The following is a 17,729-nucleotide window of genomic DNA, read 5'->3' on the forward strand; positions in this document are numbered from 1 at the left end:
TGTTGCAGACTTCCATTCGAGGAGTTTCGATATCACATTGCATAAATTGAGCATATTTCATGAGATAATTGATTCATTATTGCGTCACCTGAGACTCAAGAAAAGGAATCAGCCTTTTGTCATACTGCTTTTTATATTAAAACTCGGGAAAAAAATATTGGAATCGCGTTTCTCCGCGGTGGCGTGGCCCGTGTGGTTTATCTTATTGGATGTCTTCTTTGCCCTCTTCCATCAATTACATAAACTATCCTTAATGATTGGTGTGAAGAACTGCAGTCATACTTCAGCCAAGAATGAGTTTGAAAGCATGGCATTGGTGCCTTGTTTGATGCGGTATTTGATGCCGTACTTGATGCTGTATTAGTAGTATTATATGTCTCATCTATACTATAAATTTCAATGGTAATTATAAGCCTTACTTTAATATTGTATACGGATTCGCAATCAACACTTCCCATTTAGCCCACTCCAGGCGCGTCAGTTCCGCTATTTACTCCGCGATTAAAGGGTTGGGGGCGAGCAAGAATAATCGTATATCGCCTTTATTCTGTCGTCGTATCGGGTTCATCTGGATGCTCAAGCTCTATGGCTTGTCAGCTCTTATATGCGCCGCTAAAGAACAATTATTGCTCGCTCTAATAGTAAAAAAGAGACGATTTTGTTCTTAAAAGCAGGACACGAAGTATAACCTACTATTTATAATATATAATCCACCTTTGGGTAGCGGCTTCTCTTCTTGGACCTCTGTTGAAGTCGCAAGTTTCGCCGCTTTCCTCTCTATCCGTAGATATTCGACTGGTGTCACTCCAAAACACTTTTTGAACTCGCGGTGAAAATGCCACTTGGATAGTCCAGCCTGTCGAGCCATCTGGCTTAAACTCAGCATCGTAATTGTACCATCTTTCTCTGCCTTCACCGTAAGAGGCCGTTTTCTCATGAATGCACGAATCTTGGACACCCCAATATCTTCCGGCATGTGAGCACTCTCTTCAGGATGACAGCGTTTACACGGTCGGTATCCTGCGCTTTGGGCATCAGTGCTTGTCCGGAAGAAAGCGGTATTGAATCGATGCGCGATGCGCGCCTTGCAGGTAGGACGGGAATACACGCCAGTGCTTCGCACAGCGTAAACAAAGAGACCATCGGCCTTTACATTGCGAGATTTCACAGCCTCCCAGCGACTGTCGTCATCGTCAAACTTGGAAGAAGATTGTTGAGAGGTATGAGGTGTTGAAATAGACTCTTCCATTATACGTACTGTTCTCCTTGAGTCTCGAACGGCAAGAGGATGCAGACGGCTGGTCGTACAGTACGCCTTTATGTAAGTTGCGAGGCTAGTTAAGCCAAATAGCGTTGCTTTTAATGTAGCCAATAACTTGATGCGTCAATTTGCATAAAAAGCAATGCCACACTTAACCCAGACAGTCAAACAGAGCGAGGGGGCATATATCTGAGCTTGGCATGGAAAACACCATTCTCTCTAATCGAGAGTACTGAAGGTAAAAGCGTCAATTGCGAAATACCAGTTAATAATATTGTGAAGCCCATAAAGTACTACCTTATCATAGTATTTAGACAAAAACCAATTACATAATCACGAATAAAAACGGTAGAAATCTCCGGACCAGGCAGCTTGTATCACACATATACATCCATCATCCATTCACAGCTGGAAGGAAGCTAGCCTACTGCGTCTCTGAACAACATATTAGGCTTACCTTTTAAGGCAACAATGAACAAATAACTTTTCCTTAGCTCAAATTCCAAGCCGAATTGGATAACATTGCCGGCCTTTATTGGCTATATTGATAGCAACAATTGCTAAGTGCGGGTAGCAGTGGGGAACTTTCTTGATACAATGATTTCAGATATACATCCATGTGTATATATATTCTCAATTAGTACTACTACCAAAAGCTATGGAACTCTCAAGTTACAGGTCTCACTCTATTTCTGTATTTTGAGTCTCGAAAGATTTATGGAATGGCATGGCACGTGTGAGTTATGTATGGAAGTGTATATTTGCTATACATGTACTGAACAACAAGATTATGAAAAAAAAAAAAAAAAAAAAAAAAAATAGATACGTTTAACCAAACGCATTTCTTTAACGATAAATATGTAGCTTTCTACTACTATTATTATTATAGATTGAAAATAATATTAGGCAAACTTAATTATTCCAATCAAGCTCAACTCATTCTCAGAGCTCCCAAAATATCCAGGGTAGATGCGGTTCTGTACATTAGTGGCCGCCCTCCCTAGGATAGAATAAACACCCACTAAGCCCGCTAATTTCGGCAGCCCGGCCAAGGCACGGGTCAGCTCAACCTCCAAAAGCTCCACGTGTGATATTCAAGCTCAGGCTCAATCTCAGCATCGTCACCACTTTCATTCACCACGTATCCATGATCTCATAATGTCGCCCCCAAAGGACGAGGGCACTCAAGCCCCCAAGGACGAAACCAAAAACGAGACTCACACCGCCAATAATTCATCCACTTCGCCTCAAAAGTCCAGCCCGTCCGTCATCAAAGGCGCCTCCCTGCTCATCATCCTCCAAGTCGCATCCCGTCTCGTCACCTTCGTCGCCAACCAGCTGCTGCTTCGTTTTCTCACCGCTCCTCTACTAGCCCTTTCAACCCAGCTCGAAGTCTTTTATCTCTCGGTTCTTTTTTTCGCCCGCGAGAGCTTGCGTGTGGCCATCCAGCGGCAGGGCATTACCGGAGCAGCAAACACCAATGAAGATGAGGCTGATGATGCTGCTGCGCGCCAAGAGGGACAAGCAGTGGTGAACTTGGGGTATCTTGCCGTTGGACTGGGAAGCGTTGTCAGCGTAGGCTTGGGATGGATGTATCTTGCATCTGCCTCGGTCGAAACGCTTCAGACGCCATGGCTCGTTGAGTCCCTCTGGTTGTACGGGATTGCTGCCATGGTTGAGCTTCTGTCTGAGCCTTGCTTCGTCCTTATGCAGACGCGTCTTCAGTTCGGCACTCGCGCAACTGCTGAGTCCATTGCCACGTTTCTTCGTTGCACCGTGGTCTTTGGATCCGCTGTCTGGGCGTCTCGGAAGGGTCTGGATATCGGCGTCCTTCCCTTTGCACTTGGCCAGCTTTCATACGGCATCTCCCTTCTTGTCGTATACCTTGTCTCAGGATATCGCCTTGCGCTCAAAACTGGATTCTCACTTCTGCCTAAGCAACTTGCTTCCAACCAAAACGTCATATTTCTGCTGTCATATTTCTACAAGCCGACCGTCAATCTTGCAGGGAGTATGATGGCCCAGAGTGTGGTGAAGCATCTCCTTACACAGGGAGACACTTTCCTCATATCGCTTTTCTCTAACCCCGAAGCCCAAGGAGTGTATGCTTTAGCAAACAACTACGGCAGTCTTCTGGCCCGTCTTCTCTTTCAGCCCGTCGAAGAGAGTAGCCGCAGCTACTTCTCTCGCCTTCTATCTTCGCCGTCTCCTTCTGCGAATGGCCAGCCCTCGCCACAGCCCTCTTCATCAGTCAAGGAGGCGAAACAAAACTTACACACAATACTGCGCCTGTACATCCTTTTATCAGCCATCATTGTCAGCATTGGGCCTTTTGCGGCTCCCCCGCTGCTATCTATCGTGGCAGGCAGACTCTGGAGTGGATCAGGGGCTGGCCAAGTTCTGAGCACCTACTGCTTCTACATCCCGTTCATGGGTCTCAATGGAATCACAGAGGCTTTTGTTGCTTCTGTCGCATCCGAGGCCCAAGTGCATCGCCAATCATTCTGGATGGGCATCTTCTCAGCTGTCTTTGCTGCATCAGCTTTCCTCTTTATGCGCGTCCTTCCGCTTGGTGCCATAGGCCTCGTTTACGCCAACAGTATCAACATGTTATGCCGAATTATCTGGAGCGGCGCTTTTATTAACAAATTCTTCAAATCTCACGGTATAGATTTTGCGCCCGTGTCGCTATTTCCCACAACCACAATCGCTGTATCGCTGTCAACATTGATCCTCTTACGGCAGCTGAATTTTCACGAACTTGGCCAAGAACAGCCATTTGCAACGCTGGTTAAGATTATTGGCTTTGCCATTCCATTACTGCTTTTAATGTATGTAAACACATCTCTACATGCTATGCCTCTATTTCTTTTTAATATACACAATCGTCTAACATAGTGCTGTAGTGTATCTCTAGAACGAAAGTTTCTTTTCGAATGCTTTCAGTCTATCCGAGGTCGCCGAGCAAGTAAGCGCGAGTAGTAACGAAATAAGACGAAAAAAGTGCAGACGAGAGTAAAACAAAAAAGACCCATTTTCCCTTACCGATATACCCATGCTTTAATTTAATCGAAAGTAATCTTTGTCGCCTTCTGGTTAGGATCCACGTCCTTGAAGAAGCCGCCATACATATCGTGGGTCTTCTTCTTGACAACAGTACCAAACTTCATCAGCTCGTCAGGAACAGGCTGGTTGGCACCCTTGAGGATATTGATGAGACTATTTCACGCGCATTAGCTTTTTCTCTTCTCCAAGCACACCGAGTTGCGTTAGAAGGGACTACTTACGATCCAGAATGTGCCTTGTCTTGGATGGTGAACATGGTGATAGCCTCGCCTGTCTTGCCGGCTCTGCCAGTTCGTCCAATACGGTGAACGTAATCCTCAATTGTGAGAGGGAACTGTGGGAAGCAAGTTAGAGAGGACTTTATAGATTTTTGCATTAGGCTTATCACTTACTGTAACATTGATGACCAGCTTGACCTCGGGAATATCCAATCCTCGAGCAGCCACATCCGTAGCGACCAAAACTGGTGTCTTACCAGACTTGAATGCCTCCAAGCTTCTGGTTCGCTGCTCCTGCTTCAAGTCTCCGTGAATGCCGCCCACGCGAACGCCCTTGCGGCCAAGGAAGCCCTCGACACGAGTAGCCTCCTTCTTGTACAGGCAGAAGACCAGGATTCGGTCATCTTTTTGCTTGCCCTGCTGATGCGCCTTGATGATTTGTAAAAGTCTGAATTCCTTGTCCCTGCCATCCAGAACTTCGACCTTTTGCGTAATACGAGTGTTGGCTTGAAGCTCAACTGAGCCGTTCTCTGTCTCCTTGCCGCGAGATCCAATGGTGATCTTGACTGGGTCAACCATGAAAGTGGATGCCAGGCTCTGGACCGAGAATGGCCAGGTAGCAGTGAACATGAGAGTCTGACGCTCCTCTCGGGGAGGGCAGGCGCCAAGAATCAGCTTGATATCCTCCTCGAAACCCTTGTCCAGCATACGATCGGCCTCGTCCAAAACGGCGAATCGGCAGCCGCTCAAGTCGACAGTGCCGTCTGACATGAAGTCCTTCAATCGGCCGGGAGTAGCGACAATGATGTCAGCGCCCCGCTGGAGAAGCGCTCGCTGGTCGTCTTTTGAAGCGCCGCCATAGAGACAGACGCACTTGAGTCTGAGAAGAGCAGCAACTCCATTCATCTGCTCATATGTCTGCATAGCCAGCTCTCGGGTAGGAGACACAACAACCGCCTTGATGCCCTTCTTTCCAATGGTGGAAATGGACTCAACACAGGGAAGAGTGAAAGCCATGGTCTTGCCGGAACCCGTCTCAGCCACACCAACCACATCACGGCCAGAAAGAGTAGAGGGCCATGAGGCAGCCTGAATGGGAGTAGGAGCTTTGTAGTTGGCAAACGGTGAAGGCTTCTTCTCGAGAAGGTTGGTCGAGGGGAGGTAGTGGAATTCGGTGATGGGTCGGAGTTTGTCTGTGACATTCTTGGGGTCTGTAATGACGATCTCGTTCTTGGACAAGTACTCGTCGATTTCGGATTGTGCGACGTTGGAAAGGCTCATGGTCTGAACGTAGTCGCGACCGTTGGAGGCTTGCTCGGACACATTGCCGTTGGTCTCCTTCTCTTTCTTCTCTTTCTTCTCCTTCTTAGACTTCTTCTCCTTCTTGCTCTCGCCGTCGGCGCTCTTCTCTACAGACTCCTTGTCTTCATCCTCTGATTTTCTCTTCTTCTCCTTCTTCTCCTTCTTTTCCTTCTTCTCCTTCTTCTTCTCCTTCTTCTCCTTCTTCAAGCGGACCTTCTCAGCATCGTCGCTGGAGTCGACCTTGGACTTCTTGATCGGGCGGTTCTCAGCAGCGCTGTCGTCGCCCTCGGCGAGGAGATGCTTTGTTGCGGCCATTGTGTATAAACGAGTCAGGCTTGTCCCAATTGGCAGCGTAGGATCAATCGTATCTCTTGGTTGTTGCAACGAGATGGACTGATCGATACTGCGCAAAAGGCAAATGGTGGGTCTCGGGTCGCAATAAAAAAGAAAAAAAGGCAAGATGTACGGAAAAAAAATCTTTATCGATAGTGATGGCGCGCCCCACCAATCAAATCGAGTTGTGGCGGCCCCCACTGAGAAATCTTGGCGTCGATTTGTCACTTTGGTTTGCATCCCAAACGGGCAGTCAGTTGGTCTATAGCAAAGAAAATATATAGTATGAGACATACATAAGGGAGATACCATTGAGCATCTAATGATAGCAAGAGTAGCAGTTAATGATCGTTGGAGACTTGAAAACTTGAAATCTACTGTAGTGTAATAAATGTGATGAATAAAAAAGTGCTACTTTGGCATTTGGCTTTGAGCTCAGTGACGATGGCCAGGTAGCAGAAGTTCATATTTTCTACATACTCTTATAACCAGAGACCATTGTGAGACATATTATTACATATAAGCCAGATAATAAAACAAAAACTAGACTGCATGTAGATATTGCTCGCTGTCACTTGTCATAAGTTGATTCAAGGCCCCTTCAATTGGTGTAAGCGGGGTCACCAACATGACCGAATTCAATGATCCTTAGACACTACAATCGAATTGGCGATGCATCTTATGCGGCGCCCATCTACACATGTAACCAGCAGAGCCTCAGCAGTATAGTAAAACTAACCACATATATAGAACGTATAGGAAACAAACGAGTCTTGCATGGAAAATTTGAACAAATTTCTGCCAGAACATAGAGAGTAGGCGGGGTTAATTTAAGCAACGGCCGCGAACTTTTGTCGGTGAAGGGTATGACTCACTTATACACAAGTACATGCTCGGCAGCTTAAATCCGACAACGTCTATATAAGAAGCAGCAAGGTGCATTAAAAATATGCCATCAATAATTAATAGTAATCATGAGTGCCGAAAGTATAATTTTGATCGGCCCAGAGGGGTCCGGCAAGTCTACGGTCGGTAAAATCATCGCTACGGATCTCGCAAAGGAGCTGTATAGCATTGACCGCCACCGCGATGAGCTCTATGCACCATATGGCTACGATAAAGCATTTGCGGAAAAGATATACAAAGAACAGGGCCTCTGGCCATTTTACCAACATTGGAAAATTTTCGAGTACCAGACTGTTTCGCACATTTTGCAAAACGCTAGTAAAGAGGGCGATGAGTTTTATGGCAAGATTATCGATTTCGGAGCTGGACATTCGGTATACGAAAACCCAGAGGAATTGGAAAAGATTGAGGCATTGATGAAACCGTATCCGAACGTTATTTTGTTAATGCCTTGTGAAGATGTGGAGGAAGCTCTGAGGATTACAGAGGCTCGAAGAAATCACAAACTGGATCTCAACAAACACTTTCTGGAGCATCCAAGCAATAAGCGACTTGCAAAATACACCATCTATACCAAAGAGAAGACAGCAGAAGAATGTGCTGAGAGTGTGTTACAAATTATTAGAGAAAATATTCAGCAGATATCAAGGAATTAGGGGATGTCTATCTGATACTTGAGAAACGATGATAGGAATGAGGGCAGTAAAAAAAAAAAAGAAAAAAAGAAAAAGAAATCCCTTGTTAAAGGTCTCCATGGTTAAGAGATTCTTGCTCTCGGCAGGGCTTGAACCTGCGGCCTCCGCATTACCAAGATTTCAGTTGAAGCTGAAGTATTAGTACGAAGCTCTAACCAACTGAGCTACGAGAGCAATTCAGATCCACTATCACGTGTATCACGAACTGGGGATGTTGCTGCTCTGGGAGACATACTTTGATTAAGAATGCATCTTGTAAATTGTAAAACTGGTTGAAGCCATCAAATTTACTTAGTAGAAGTATTCAATGTCAAATTTAGTGGATGTTTATCGCAATGATTTCTTTGTCACTTAAACAAGCCCTTATTAACATAAAGCAAGACAATATGACTCGATTCATCTGCATATCATCAATACTCCATCTATTCCCGCTCGACAATTGGGTAGGTTCAGTGTCCAACAAACCAATGCAACTGAAGATTCTTCATATCCTCTTCGACCGGAAACGCGGCTATGTGGCTCTATTCTTTTGCGTTTGTTCATCATAAAATATTGCCTAATTGGAATGTTCACTTTGAAGGGCTGCCCCAAGAAGTAATAGCTTTCTGTAAGAAAGGTTCAAGGCCAGATCAGCCTGCTGTATGTAGCTTACTTCCGAGCTCGATCCAGAGACCCTCTCTTCAAGTATTTCACTTTGATACAGTGAAAAGTGACGTCGCGATAGAAGCTCCCTTAGTTGTATGGGGTAACTCAGCTCGACATCAAGCTAGGATAAAAGAATAGAAGCCGAAGTTGAGAGAGCATGGGTTATGACGACTGTCGCAGTCTATCTTAGGGCAGAAGGTCAACCAGCAAATTGTAGACTCTGTGGGTATGAACAGTGAAAGGGACATGGGGATGATACCCGAGGACATGGAATCGTTGATGTCCCAGAAAATAAGCTTTTCGGTTGATAGCGGCCGCCTTTGTGGTAGCCACCGGGACGAGGAATAGTTTCGCAAAATTCTAGTGATAGTGAACTTAACGGAGAAAATTGAACCACAAGATACCAGAGGATAATAGTAAGAATAGGTAATCTGAGGCAATCTGATGCCAAGCATGCAACCAGCTAAAACTAAGGGTGAGAACTCTAAACTGAAATCGCGGATAGCCTGGTCATTGAACAGGCTCTTGATAGACAGGGATATGAACTTCATCGGATTGCGCCTATTTCTACGTAGCGGAGTAACTGACGTAGAGAAATATTAGATTGTCTTCTCTATTGCGCAAAACCTTCCTCTCTGAACATTTAACTAAAGGTAATGTTTTTCAAATTTGGGTCATACAGAGAGTGGCCACGGAAGATGTTTAAGCTCTTTGTAGTGACAGATTCGAGACGCAACGTATATAAAACAATCTTGATTTGCCTATCTTGCGACATTTGGCTTATTAGAACCGGAAAAAAGGATACAGACGCCAACACATGCAAATGACGCCTCCGATGACGCCTTTACGCTTCATCAACTAGAGCCTTAATATCTTGGATAAATCTTGCTGCTTCTGCGACTTTGTTCTTAGAGAGCAAATTGACGGCCAAACGTTGCACCCGCGTTCAATAATCTTTTCTAATTGCTTCTGGCTATCAATACAGCTATATATGGTATTTATCGGATTTATTTCCGGGCTTGTCTTCCATGTAACCTTGCGGATTAATTTATAAGGCTTTACTAAGCATACACTTGCGAAATTCTGCCATACATACCTTTACTTTAAGGTGGGAATAATGAAATAGTAACGAGTCTTTAACTGTATGCCTAATCTAGAACTTTAAATGAACGGCGACCGGCCTGATTCTTGATCGGCTCGCTATTCCTGTAGTGGAACTCTACATATTCCATCTTGTCTCTTTGGTCTTACCACCTTCTATATTCGATGTCCAAAAGAAGAGACTAATGCTTCCATGACGACAACTATGGGCCCGGATATTTTGGAGTTGTCCCATCAAGCTATGCATATGTAATTAGCCTATCTCTGGTGCTATTTTTATAATTGAACTATTCTATCTTGGGAATGCCTTGTCGAGCTCGTATATTAGTGATCATGGCTTGCCTGTGCAAACAGTAGCTCGCCCTTCTGAGCTTGTATAAAACTTGGATGGTGTGCTCTAGAAACTCGCTCATTTTATATAACAGTAGATCCGAGCTTCTGCTTTGGGTCAATTGGAATAAGTAAATAGAAAGATGCGGCTGTTAATAGCTTTATGCAACAGCGCGGCCGCGGTGCTAGCAGCCTCGCCTCGAGCTATAAGAGATGCCTCAAAGGTTCAGACGGTTGAGCCATGCGCTGAAGTCAGCAGTTTATGGGCTGCTCAGACTGGAAGCATCCGTGAGTCTTCCGAGCACACTGGATGAAGATATCAAGCTCTGCTGACACCACTGCGTGCTCCCAGCTACACCGACTGTGGCCGCCTCTCTTGCTCATGCCTGCTTAAACACTGTCCCCCTTCATAAGGACGCGGGCATCGAGTTGATTGACGCTTTGGAGCCGTATCTTGAGTGGCAGTCGGACGCAGCTTACAAGGCAGACCCGCCTGCAGATTACTTCTACCCACCTCACGACATCTTCAAGGCACTGGCTGGTGTCAGGGCAGATCTCGTAGCGGACAAGTATACCAACGAATACGAGTTCCAAGCCGATCTTTATGCTCGAGTCTTTGGCCCGGCGCACGATGGACACTTTGTCTTTTATCCAGATGCGCTGACTGTCGCTTTTGAGTGGACACGCCCGAAGCCCATTGTGTCAATTAGCGAAAATGGAAAGGATTTGCCTGTGATCAAGCTCTATGGTGAGTCTCATGAATATAACTTCCCATACGTTTGATATGTCTCCTCTATGTAATCTCGTCGGCAACAGCTGATCCGTAAAAAGAGGATGTCGTCAGGGATCCAAAGACAGCACCTATAATCACAAAGATCAACGGGATTGAGGCCTCAAAATTCGTTCTTGACACCATCACAACGGCCTCTCTCAACCAAGATGGCGATGCTGCCTATAACTCCATGTTTTATTCGAAAGCTTTCGCGGCGGCGAATGATGGCAGTGAAGGATACTTTTCAAGCGGTGGTCGCATCCGATACATTTACCAGGGCCCAGAGACGACATTCACCTTTGATAATGGAACCAACGCAACTTTTGAGAACACTGCATCGGTCAAGGCGAATATGACGGGCATCGTGGACGGCCAGTCTTATTTTGATAGGCTTTGCGTTTTGAGTATTGATGGTCGGCGCAGAGACGTGCCTGCTGCTATCAGCGCGAGAGCTCAGCCGATCCAGAACCCCGGATATCCAGAGCCAATTCTGGCAACTAATGACGGCATTGTGTCTGGCTACTTTCTCGACGGCGACGGCTTCGACGATGTCGCGGTCATCTCGATCCTCACCTTTGATCCCAACTCCCCGCCCCAATTCCAGGCCGTCGTCCAGAACTTCTTTGCAGAAGCGGTAGCCGCTGGAAAATCGAAGCTCGTTGTCGATTTCCAGGGCAACCCCGGAGGTTTCATACCGCTGGGCTACGACTTCTACGGTCAACTCTTCCCCCAAATCCGAGCGGATGGGTTCTCACGGTGGAAACTTAGCCCGCAGTTTGAGACCCTCGCCCATGTCTACAGTAACATCTCCAAGGGCGTGAATCCCTTTACTGAGGCCGATATTGAAAAGGTCCAGGCGTATTTGTCGCCAGAGAATTGGCGCTTCGACCTGGACTTGAAGGAGCGGGGCTTTACCAGCTTTGAGGACAAGTTTGGGCCAAGAGTTTTCAAGGATACAAACTACACGGCTCTCATGCGGTGGAACTGGAGCGATCCCCTCATCTCGACAAACTTTACAGTCGGATTTGGCACTGAGATTTCAGGATATGGATCCCGCGCAAATCTCACTCAACCGTTTCTACCGGAGAACATTGTCCTTCTTTATGATGGCTTCTGCGCCTCGACTTGCACACTGGCATCCGAATTCCTCAGAACCAACGGCGGCGTCAAATCTGTTGCTTTTGGTGGCCGGCCGAAGAAAGGCCCGATCCAGGGAGTCGGCGGGATCAAGGGTTCGCAAATATACCAGCTCAGTGATATCTACCAGCTCGCTGAGCGTGGAATATTGCTTGGCTCGAGCCCCGCGAATGAAGAGGCGCTGCAGAACATTTCAACTCTACCGATTGCGCGGAGCACGGCAGGGTCGGTGAATGTGCGAGACCAGATCCTCCGAACGAATACGGACGATGGCCTCCCGGCGCAGTTTGTCGTCGAACATGCTGACTGTCGGCTCTATTGGACAGCACCCATGATCACGAATATCACCGAGGTCTGGAAGGCTGCTGCCGACGCAGCCTTTAACAATGCCGAGTGTGCAAATGGTGGTATTGAGTACCGAGCTCCAAAGGCTCTTGCCCAGCCCGTTGCGAACCCGAAGCTGTCTACGAGTAGTGATTTAGAAAAGACGGGGGATACACTACGCTCGTCAGACCCATGGAATGCAAAATTTCTTCTCCGTATTACAAGCTGAAAGTCGGATACCCGAGGAAGCTAAGTTTTGCGTTTAACTACATGTACCTGTTTATAACGGAGTTAATCGACATGTGGAAATTTTAGAAGTAAAAAGACAGTGAATATATATAACTGTAGAGTTCAACAAGCGATAAACGGGCATCCTCTTGTGTGTAATTGAATACATGTATGTTAAAAGGTACGCCCACGGTTGTTGCCTATCCAGGTCGTCTTCTCTCCCTTAGAGATTACCCTTCAATAATAAAAAGACGCAATATCTACAAATACACAGATGGCAGTGGCATCAAGGACTATCCTGGCGCTGCGGTAGTAAAATTCTAGCTGCAGTTACGTGTAATGACTGAATCTTTGTATATTACGTGCACATGGGTGGCAATATAAACCAAATCCTGATTCTCTCACTTTCATTATCATAGAAACTGGTCATCGGCATTGAGTACTAATAGTTACAACTCTTTTAATTTAATAAAACCTTTACTATTGACGTTTTTCAGAAAGCTACATTTCTATTTCTTCTTCATCATACCTGATACTCCAGGCCGATGGTATCAAGTACGTCTTTATTTACGCCTACTTCCTCGACAAGATACGTGACCGTGTCCTTCCGGCGCTCCCTCTCTCGCTGATGGAAATCTTGTTTATCCGGATGCCTACTCTGGCGAAGGGTATTAATGGCCTTCTCCGCTCCAACACGGTCAATTATTACCTTGAGCAAGTCTTTGTGCCCATGGAATGCTGCAGCGGCCAATGCGCTTCCATGCTCGCCTCGATCAAACACGGCTGTCGGGTCCACGCCAGCTTCAAACAACAGTTGCCATAACCGCATGCGATATTCTTTGTCCTTTTCACGAAATTCAGTCGTCGCCAATGCCTCAAGCGCGCTACCATATCTGCCACCTCTCAAGAGCAGATTCGGATCTGCGCCGCTCTCGAGAAGCATCCTCGCAGTTTCCACGTAGTCGCCACGAAACACATCCGCTGCTGCTATTGCTACTGCGACAAGAACACTTCCGTACCTGTCATTTCGCACAGCGGCATTGACACTTGCTCCGGCTCCGAGTAGAATTCGAACCGATTCGACATTGCCCCGATGAGCTGCTGCGATTAAAACGTTGCCACCGTCATATTCCCTCTCCATGTCAATGACGTTATGATCCACCATCCATTGCAGTGACTTGGGGTAACGCTCCGCCGCGAGTTGGGCGGCACATGTTTTTCTAGGGGGTTGAAAATGAACATCTGCATTCGCCTCCATTACAAGTAATTCCAAGATGTCGAGATTCCCTTTTTGAACTGCCTTGAGCAGCGCACAGGCGTGTCTTTCTGCTTCTGGATGCATAACGTCAATCAAGTCAATCAAATGCCTGCAGATTGGCATGGCATTTTCTTTCACTGCGAGCACAAGTGAGTTGTCGCCACGCTCATTTTTTTGAATGGCCATTTCCTCGGTGATTTTGCCTTCTCCCCACCAATCGCGCAAGGCGTGGTAGAATCCGAAATTACACACGGCAAAAAGAGCCATCTTGGTTGGTATCATGTCAAGCCGATGTTCAGCCCATTTCCGATAGCTGTCGCTGCTCTCATTTGGCGATCCAAGAAAGCGATTCAATGCCGCTTCAAGATCCGGATCTGCTCCTTCTCCGTTCCTCAACCCTAGCCATTTGTCGTATCGGCCAACATGCTCACTCCACTTATTTTGAACATAATATGCAAAAGTGCCATAACTAATCTTTTCTGGTTGAAAGTTTTCCAGGAATCCAAGGCAAGCCTTTGAGGCAAATGCATCGCACTTCCAACCCGTCCAGCCCTTTGACTCAAAATATTCAGCCACAGATGCATGCGGCAGCATCCATACGCCTCGTTCTTCGTCAATCGTTAGGAGGTCCTGGCAAAGTGATAAAATTTGTTGCTGCGGCTGTTTTTCTTTTTGAACCATCGTGGACCCTTCAATGGTATACTGGATGGCTTCCAAGAGTACCGCTGACTGAGGCGGCCCAGTAGAACACAGTACCCATTTAATAGCACGCTCAGCTAAAGCAACATCAGACTCATCACGCTCTTGAATATTTTCCCACAACTGATCATAGGCTTCTGTTAAGTCGCGTGGCAACTTTTGAGTCCAGTTATGAATTGCATCATCCGAGATACATCTCTCGAGACTTTTGACTTGTAAATAAACCCATCGAAACCTATTCCCACATCTCTCAGTTATTTTTCAAAATACGTCTAATTGAAGGAGTGAATGCAGATAACAACTTACATCCCGCAGCCTTTTGTATTAAAAATATCTTTTACTTCATCCTGGATCTCTTGTTTTCGCCCTTTAAATTTCTCAGTTGAGTAGAGCTTATCTTGCAGATATTTTTGAATATCATCTTGTTGATTGTTAGCATCCACAGTGATTAGAAACTTGTCCTTGAATACTTCTTCCAAGTATTCCCGGTCTGGCCGGCTTGATATAAAAACTTTTATAGGCCTTTCAGTCTTTTCCATCATTTGAATAAGATACTTTGCTAGATTGTACGTTGCAATATCAGATTCATCTAACGCATCAAGAACGATTGTTGTTTTTGAATAGAGATTCAAGGATTCTAAGATGAGCTCTTCGCAATCCCTATAGCTTAATTCTCTCATTTCCCTTTTCGCCTTTGAACATCTTTGCACAAGACTGCTTTGTATTTTACCTGAATCATCAAAGGCCTTACCAGATAGCTGACGAACAAAGCTTTGTAAGACGACGAGTGGCTGCTGCATTGAAGATCCAGATCGATTACAATAAAAATATGCAAATCCTTCATCGTGAGGTGATGTCTCCAAGATCTGCCTTATATGATCAATCACTTTAGAAGTTAGATATGTTTTACCCGTGCCGCCTATACAACGTCAGATGAATAACCCAAGTTATGTTAAATAGAAAAGCTTCAATAGCGACATACCGGCACCTTTAAGTAAAAAAACAGCTGAAGAAGAAGGTATATCTTGCCAAGCACGGAAATCTTCACTACCCAAAAGCCAATCTCCAGTTTTTTCTATTCTTGTATCTGTAACAGTAGCGTGACTTTTCCCAAACATCTCCGAGCTGATAAAATTCATCAACTCCTCTAGCTCTCTCTGGCTGACTTTTCCTAAGAGGTTAGACACACTTTCATCTATCCGAGGCAGTGGCGAAGATAACTGAGCTAATTGTTTTCTCAAATCCTGTAGTTGAATATTCATCTTCTCAGATGATATAACAGAGAGAGATGCGTTGCAACTGAGAATCTCCCTGTCAACATTTTCCTCCTTTTTGTATACATTTGAGATGAGATCGGTGGCGTAATTGGGGCTAAGGATAGCTGCCAAGATTTCTTTGAAAGCTCCACTCGCAGCCATTGTATCAAACTTGGCCAATAACTCAACAGCAGCAGTGTATAATTCTAGAAGGGTGTTGTGCAAATTCGATACGGCGGTCCCATCTGTGGTTTCCGTAGTATACAGAAACTCATAAATTTACCCTCTGCGTGTAATGCGTGTAAACCACTCAACTGTGCCACAAAGGGCGGCTTTTTGCTCAAGAGTTTTAACTGGAATCTAGTGCGGGTTAGCTGGATGCCCTCTCACAAATAAAACACAAGATTCAATAGCTAAAGTGCTGGAAATTGCTGAAATCTTCCACAATTCTCTGTTGCCAGTTGTGGGACCTCTTATTTTTCGGAGTTTTATCTAGCTTGCCGCCTTATTATATCAAAGTCTTCTTGCAAGATCCATGTTGCACAACCAGAATAAAGCTCCGCTGATCAATTAATATAGCTTTGATCCTTACGAGCGGTCGGTCTTACTTAAATTATTCCAGTCTTATCAGAAATAACTTACTTTCATAATGACTTTCGCGATAGCCCAGGGCGCGCTGGTTTGAGGCGGTGCGAAAACAATAGCAGCATCGCCAACCATAGTAACAAAGGCAATAGCATCCGCAATATATTCGCGGAGTACAATTTTTCGATTAGCAATCTCAACTTTTAGTGGTTCGTCACTTTGTTCCAGCAGGCTTTTGCTTTTCATAAGGTTTATAACTTCTTTGGTTTGGTTTTGGATATACGTTGTGCCTGGCGAATTGGGATCTAGTCCTCGCTTTTTAAGCCATTTTTGGGTTGTAGTATTTGTCTTGCTAAGAGCTTGGTTAAAGAGACTTGGCAATCTAGACGATGATGGTTTAGATAAGTTAGATACAGTTTCTGGCATAAGTGATGTAATAATAGGAGGTACCAACAATTTAGAGTGTGTAGCAGGTGATGACGATGGTAATATAGAAGATGGAAGGCTTATGGATGGTTCCAGGAGTGCCTCAGAGCCTGAATTATTTGCTGTTTGTGGAGCAGCAGAATGGTTCTCTCTTGCTGCCACAGATGAAGACCTGGACCGATTTATCCAATTCAAGGGTTTTAGCAGCTTGTCTCTCTTTCTACCTCTATTTTTAGTGGTCATGTTGTTCCCCAACATTTTAGCTTCATCAGATTAGAAACGACTTATCAACGCCAGGTGAAATTTGCACAAGCAAATTTGAGCTCAATGCACGAAAGATAGCGATGTTGCATCCATGTTTGACAAAATATTATATCCAAAAGTTTCTCATATAAATTATAATAGATACATATATCTAGGTAGCGCGGCTGCATATAAGATAGCTTTGAGGTACCTGTCGTATAGTATCTTTTAGGCAGGCTACCAACTCGCCTAAGACGGAAGGAGGGGTAAGTACAAAGTATAGCCTATTTCATCTCAAGGGGAGATTGCTGATAGTAATAAAATAAGAGAAATCTTCAAGGAAAGGAGATGCTAGTAAGGAGTTTCATATTTAATCTTATAAATCTCTTTTATTTTTTAAAGCTTGTGTGATAAGTAAACGCTAGTATGTAGTATGTAGTAGTAGTAGCAGTGGTAGTTGTAAACCTTATTCTATAAGAGGACTTTATAATACGCCATGGTAAGCAATAAGGATGTACGTAATAGAAGTGTTTTGCGCTGGCTGCTATTAAACTACCTATTCTTCTGCTTTCCATTTGAGGGGTTAGCGCGTTATACCTCTGTCTTAGAAAACCGCAAGCATGTGTTTCCCATTCTAAAGCAGCCACTGTAGAAGTAGTGGATTTATCCGGCCTTCAGATAATTGTTACTGTTGTTCACTCTGAGCGATGGGAGCGTCCTTCGACTCAGATGAACATTATACAATGAGCTATTTATTCTGGCTGCTCTAGGTGGCCTTTCTATTGCTATTTCGGCCCATGACGTGCAGCCAGCTCCACAGCGTCGATTTGCCAAGCTTTTCGCAGCTTCGTGTCCGGTATATACTACTTGCATTGTTTCTTTCGCTCTTCTTTTCCAGTTCATGCTCACAATTACTGGGTTTCAGAAGTACGATCATAATGTAT

The 17,729-nt window shown here is 45.1% G+C and overlaps 7 protein-coding genes and 1 non-coding gene across 8 annotated transcripts; 3 read left to right on the plus strand and 5 right to left on the minus strand.

Moving 5' to 3' along the window:
* Positions 1–262: 262 nt before the first annotated feature.
* GGI43DRAFT_220549 (uncharacterized protein) lies at positions 263–1,541 on the minus strand. The gene is made up of 2 exons (XM_083200345.1): positions 694–1,541; positions 263–583 (listed from the first exon to the last, which is right to left on the minus strand). Exons 1-2 carry the CDS (start codon positions 1,247–1,249, stop codon positions 543–545), a joined length of 597 nt encoding a protein of 198 aa, XP_083056537.1. The 5' UTR covers positions 1,250–1,541; the 3' UTR covers positions 263–542.
* Positions 1,542–2,419: 878 nt separating this feature from the next.
* Positions 2,420–4,243, plus strand: GGI43DRAFT_387661 (glycolipid translocation protein; the record flags this gene model as incomplete). Its single annotated transcript, XM_083203963.1, has 2 exons — positions 2,420–4,092; positions 4,168–4,243. The coding sequence occupies 2 exons, from the start codon at positions 2,420–2,422 to the stop codon at positions 4,241–4,243; spliced, it is 1,749 nt and encodes a 582-aa protein (XP_083056538.1).
* GGI43DRAFT_415947 (RNA-dependent ATPase DBP3) lies at positions 4,098–6,011 on the minus strand. The gene is made up of 3 exons (XM_083207209.1): positions 4,720–6,011; positions 4,549–4,661; positions 4,098–4,480 (listed from the first exon to the last, which is right to left on the minus strand). The coding sequence occupies exons 1-3, from the start codon at positions 5,824–5,826 to the stop codon at positions 4,327–4,329; spliced, it is 1,374 nt and encodes a 457-aa protein (XP_083056539.1). The 5' UTR covers positions 5,827–6,011; the 3' UTR covers positions 4,098–4,326.
* Positions 6,012–7,064: 1,053 nt separating this feature from the next.
* On the plus strand, positions 7,065–7,791 carry GGI43DRAFT_415949 (uncharacterized protein). Its single transcript, XM_083207210.1, has one exon. It carries the CDS (start codon positions 7,155–7,157, stop codon positions 7,740–7,742), a length of 588 nt encoding a protein of 195 aa, XP_083056540.1. The 5' UTR covers positions 7,065–7,154; the 3' UTR covers positions 7,743–7,791.
* A 64-nt stretch (positions 7,792–7,855) lies between these two features.
* GGI43DRAFT_t198 lies at positions 7,856–7,955 on the minus strand. Its single transcript has one exon. It is a non-coding gene; the product is annotated as a tRNA-Ile (tRNA).
* A 2,045-nt stretch (positions 7,956–10,000) lies between these two features.
* GGI43DRAFT_430616 (uncharacterized protein) lies at positions 10,001–12,357 on the plus strand (the record flags this gene model as incomplete). Its single annotated transcript, XM_083209276.1, has 3 exons — positions 10,001–10,145; positions 10,210–10,605; positions 10,689–12,357. The coding sequence occupies 3 exons, from the start codon at positions 10,001–10,003 to the stop codon at positions 12,317–12,319; spliced, it is 2,172 nt and encodes a 723-aa protein (XP_083056541.1). The 3' UTR covers positions 12,320–12,357.
* A 484-nt stretch (positions 12,358–12,841) lies between these two features.
* Positions 12,842–15,693, minus strand: GGI43DRAFT_387665 (ankyrin repeat domain-containing protein; the record flags this gene model as incomplete). The annotated part of the gene is made up of 3 exons (XM_083203964.1): positions 12,842–14,510; positions 14,582–15,194; positions 15,258–15,693. The coding sequence occupies 3 exons, from the start codon at positions 15,691–15,693 to the stop codon at positions 12,842–12,844; spliced, it is 2,718 nt and encodes a 905-aa protein (XP_083056542.1).
* A 232-nt stretch (positions 15,694–15,925) lies between these two features.
* GGI43DRAFT_220588 (uncharacterized protein) lies at positions 15,926–16,906 on the minus strand. Its single transcript, XM_083200346.1, has 2 exons — positions 16,571–16,906; positions 15,926–16,498 (listed from the first exon to the last, which is right to left on the minus strand). The coding sequence occupies exons 1-2, from the start codon at positions 16,798–16,800 to the stop codon at positions 16,159–16,161; spliced, it is 570 nt and encodes a 189-aa protein (XP_083056543.1). The 5' UTR covers positions 16,801–16,906; the 3' UTR covers positions 15,926–16,158.
* Between the last annotated feature and the right edge of the window lie 823 nt (positions 16,907–17,729).

Source organism: Trichoderma evansii, assembly GCF_050947405.1.
Source record: "Trichoderma evansii strain SZMC 28006 chromosome Unknown GGI43scaffold_26, whole genome shotgun sequence".
NCBI lineage: Eukaryota > Fungi > Ascomycota > Sordariomycetes > Hypocreales > Hypocreaceae > Trichoderma > Trichoderma evansii.

Coding starts and splice junctions, on each gene's coding strand:
- GGI43DRAFT_415947 (XM_083207209.1), bottom strand. CDS start 5,826: ATGAGCCTTTCCAACGTCGCACAATCCGAAATCGACGAGTACTTGTCC. Junction 4,662..4,719: donor AGCTGGTCATCAATGTTACA/GTAAGTGATAAG, acceptor TGCTTCCCACAG/TTCCCTCTCACAATTGAGGA. Junction 4,481..4,548: donor GACAAGGCACATTCTGGATC/GTAAGTAGTCCC, acceptor CGCGTGAAATAG/TCTCATCAATATCCTCAAGG.
- GGI43DRAFT_220588 (XM_083200346.1), bottom strand. CDS start 16,800: ATGTTGGGGAACAACATGACCACTAAAAATAGAGGTAGAAAGAGAGAC. Junction 16,499..16,570: donor CCTGCTACACACTCTAAATT/GTTGGTACCTCC, acceptor ATCATCGTCTAG/ATTGCCAAGTCTCTTTAACC.
- GGI43DRAFT_415949 (XM_083207210.1), top strand. CDS start 7,155: ATGAGTGCCGAAAGTATAATTTTGATCGGCCCAGAGGGGTCCGGCAAG.
- GGI43DRAFT_220549 (XM_083200345.1), bottom strand. CDS start 1,249: ATGGAAGAGTCTATTTCAACACCTCATACCTCTCAACAATCTTCTTCC. Junction 584..693: donor TGGATTATATATTATAAATA/GTAGGTTATACT, acceptor GACAAGCCATAG/AGCTTGAGCATCCAGATGAA.